Here is a 3,933-nt window from a genome sequence, read left to right on the forward strand (position 1 = left end):
TTTTTGTCTTTTTGAGACAGGGTCTCGCTATGCAGTTCAGGCTGGGCTTGAGTTCACTCTGTAGCCCAGGCTGCTCTCGAACTCACAATGATCCTCCTGCCTCAGCCTCCCGAGTGCTGGGATTACAGGCATGCACCACCACTCCCAGCTAGTACAGTTTCAAAAGTACATTGTCTTATTTTTCTTGTAGCTGTTCAGTAAAACTTCCTTAGCAATAAAGAGACTTAGTGCCATACGAATCAGGAGATTTCAGCAAGTACTCTGAGGGAAAGACAGGCTTTGGAGATGCACAGGCTCCAGTTGGGATCCTGGTTATTATTCAAGTGACTGCAATTTAGATGAGCTGACTGCTTTATCTCTCTGACTCAGTGAGCAGTCATTCTAGGGTTAAGAATGGGGCTGAGCATGGTGGGGAAACTGAGGTATTTCTCTAAATAGGGAATGGAGAGAACTCTTACTCCTCCTGAGCATTTCCCAAAGCACTATCTCCGCAGCACCTACTATAAGGTAATCAAGGGATACAGGGTTATGAACACAAGTATAAAAACCCATGAGAAGAAACTGAAAAGGAAGCAGTCGATGTGTTAAATGGAAGACAGGCATGTTAATAGTCCTGAGGAAAATAGTAAAGCAGACCGGGATGCTTTCCCTCCCACCAACTGACTCCCCAGGTCCCCAAATCCCCCCAACTAGAAGAGACAAATCTTAATGTATTTCTTCCCAGTTAAAACGTGTGCGGGAGACTGAAAAACAATGTAAACCTCTCCTGGAAAGAAACAAGTGCCTCGCCAAAAGAAACGATGAACTGGTGGTGTCTTTGCAGCGCATGGAAGAGAAACTAAAAGCCGTTACCAAGGAGAATTCAGAAATGGTGGGTATCACAGACGTTGCAAAACTGTAGCTTCCTTCTCTGTATTACTCCAATACCCGGCTCACTGTTGTTATTCTCCACTTGGTTTTGAAGTACACTGCTATTTAGATTTGCCCTTATGTAAGCAAGAAGGCTGTAAGGAAGTAAGCAAGATAAACTTGCTGCCTTTGAATATCACGGAGTTTCTAAAATTACAGAACTGTAGGTGTGCTTCCAGGAATGTGCACATTCTCCGAAAGCTTGGAAATGCAGAAGCAAGGCATTAATGTGCCTCCTAAGCCACAGACACTTCTTCGAAGATTTCACTAACATGTGATTACAAACCTGCACAGACAGCACACCTTGTCTTGTAAAAACTTGTATGATAATTGGGAGATAGGTACCATAGCTTGTATCGTATATGGACAAGTGATTTCCTAATTTACTCCTGAACAGACAGGGATAAAGAGCCTCAGAAAGAGGTATAAAGATCCTCAGTGATGTCAATGTATTATAACAGGTAAAATTCACATCAGTGTTTTAGTTGGTTTATGTAAAATTGCCTGAGCAGTATTCAGATTTAGCTGGACCCTCATCAGATTTCTATACATGTGAGTGACTGAACTTTACAATTTTTGAAGTTTCCTCCTATAATTTCTTCTTTTCCTTTTCAGAGAGAAAAAATAACATCTCACCCACCTTTGAAAAAATTAAAATCTCTAAATGACCTCGACCAAGCTAATGAAGAACAAGAGACAGAGTTTCTGAAACTTCAGGTCATTGAGCAACAGAACATTATTGATGAGCTCACAAGGGTAGGTAGCGATCCATTTGTAAGCTCTAAGCTTTCTCAAGCACAGGTAGCCAACAAACCAACACACAATGGGGGCATTTAATAATTTTGGATTAACCTCAGAGGCTCAAGTTCATAAGCTTAGTGTATAATTATGTTCAAAAGGCTCTTGCAGAAATGCTTTATATTATTTAACTACATTATACTTTTCCATTTATGATCCCTTTTCAACTAATTTGGTAACAGCAATAATGACTGCAAAGCACATTGAAGGAAATTTCAAATCTGTTATTATGTAATTATTTTTCCATTATCAGGATCCTGCACTTCAGGGATTAAATACTTTGCCTACAATAACAGGACTGTGTACGTCTTGTTTCCCAAACCTAATCAGTGTCTAGCACATAGATCCAGTTTAACAAATATTTTTTGATAAATAGCAACTCCACAACCAAGTGACAAGTCTGGAATTCCCATCTAGCCTTTCTGGCAGTTACTCCAATTCCTACTGAATAGTTTAGAGTAATTATGGCTCCTCTTTGCATTTGACTGACATGTATGCTTCCAGCAACTGAGGATCTGCCAGCTTCTGGAGGTCAGAGACCTCTAGATGCCTTTGGATTTTCTTCTTTGCCTCTCTGCCTTTATTCTGAGAACATCATCTTTGGTCCCTCTCAATTCAGGATCAAGCAAAGATCTGTAAGTGGGAGGAACTATGGGGAGGGGTTCAGACAAACCTCCCAAGCAGGTGATCAGAATGACCCACTGCTGTTGAGAGAAGGAAAGCTTGTAATATCCATCTGAAATTATTTATCACTCATTCTTTAAAAAATGCCTATACTAAGTATATGTTCTAATGCATACATTAGATTACCAGGGTAATATAAGTATACAATGCATAAAATTTAACAGTCTTACTTATATTGACCAAAATATTTTTGATTATAAATGCAAAAAATCTAAAAACTTTAATGTCACTGGCTTAAATCAGATTGTTTTTCACATGTGGGCTGAAGCCTTGGGGCCCTCACTTTGATTTCACACTTACACATCTTAATAACTCATAAATCTTACATGCTCACTAGTCCGGGAATATCTCTAGGTTTGAGCATCATGAAACCAAGCTATAAATTTACACAATGCTGGGCTGCTTAAGAAGGTTGATCAGACTATGAGGGAAACATTTATACCACCAAGCTTAAATTTGTGCACTAAATACATGGAGTGCTCCAAATTCTCAGGATATCTCCTTTTACAACATGAATGAATAAGGAAATTGATCATTATTTCTATGTATTATTTGAGTTTTCTAGATTTTTTTTGATGGAAGGGAAAAAGAGAGAGAGAGAGGAAAGAAGAAAGGGAGGAAAGGAAAAGAATAGAACAACTAAATGATTTCACCCAACCAGATATGCCCTTCATATTCCAGAAATAGTCAACAGTTAAGCTTTTTATGTCTTACAAATGATTTAATGAAAAGAAAAGGGCTTTAATTTATGACAGTTTTTTAAAATGTAAATTTTAAAATAATTTTAGACCTGAAAAGAACTGAAGAGCTGTGCTGTAAAGGAATATAAATAACTATTTTTGAAGTTACTTGAATTTTAAATGCAAAATGAAAGATTCTGATATTAGAAACAGTGAAACTGATTGTGAAGCTCTTGGAACCACATAAATCATCAGGAAAAGTATAATACCCTTACTCTGAAATATCTTTGAGAATCACACCCAAAATGTGCCAAAATATATAAAACAAAATTTTATTTTAAATAAAAACGTGTAATATCTCGAGGAAAAAACAACTTGCTTTCAAAAGGAAAAAAATAAGGTAAATGTGTAAGAACTCTAAACCTCAAAGTTCCATATATGTTTTCCAGGACAGAGAAAAGCTCATCCGCAGGAGAAAACATAGACGAAGTTCCAAGCCAATTAAGGTAATGAGAAAAACAAGTTCTCAAACATTCACCACAAAGAGCCAGAGAGGTGAGGCTTGCCAAGGAATCATCCAGCGAATATGTAATAAGTGAGATGTTTCTAAACTGCAGTAAACCCTGAGCTCTATTTACTAGAGGAAAATTTTTCCGTTTGACATTTCTAAGAGTCTGAAAATTTGTTGTACGTTTTAACCCAAGAGGGTTTGCTTTAATATGACTTTCTTTGAATGGAGAAGCCACTAGGTTTGATGTAGAAAGACTTATCTGACAAATTGAAGAGTTGCACTCCAAGAGCATGAGAGAAATATTCATGATTTGAGGTCTCTCACTGAATAACGTTAGTCTGATGCCCACCT

The 3,933-nt window shown here is 37.7% G+C and overlaps 1 protein-coding gene across 1 annotated transcript in view; it reads left to right on the plus strand.

Moving 5' to 3' along the window:
• Jakmip2 (janus kinase and microtubule interacting protein 2) overlaps window positions 1-3,933 on the plus strand; it is a 162,441-nt gene that overhangs the window by 121,998 nt on the left and 36,510 nt on the right. Inside the window, exons 4-7 of the mRNA XM_005381120.2 lie at window positions 725-871; window positions 1,525-1,665; window positions 3,521-3,626; window positions 3,689-3,726. Coding sequence (XP_005381177.1) covers window positions 725-871; window positions 1,525-1,665; window positions 3,521-3,626; window positions 3,689-3,726 — 432 coding nt within the window. The remainder of the gene's footprint in view (window positions 1-724; window positions 872-1,524; window positions 1,666-3,520; window positions 3,627-3,688; window positions 3,727-3,933) is intronic.

The sequence above is a fragment of the Chinchilla lanigera genome, unplaced genomic scaffold (assembly GCF_000276665.1).
Source record: "Chinchilla lanigera isolate Chin_1 unplaced genomic scaffold, ChiLan1.0 scaffold00014, whole genome shotgun sequence".
NCBI lineage: Eukaryota > Metazoa > Chordata > Mammalia > Rodentia > Chinchillidae > Chinchilla > Chinchilla lanigera.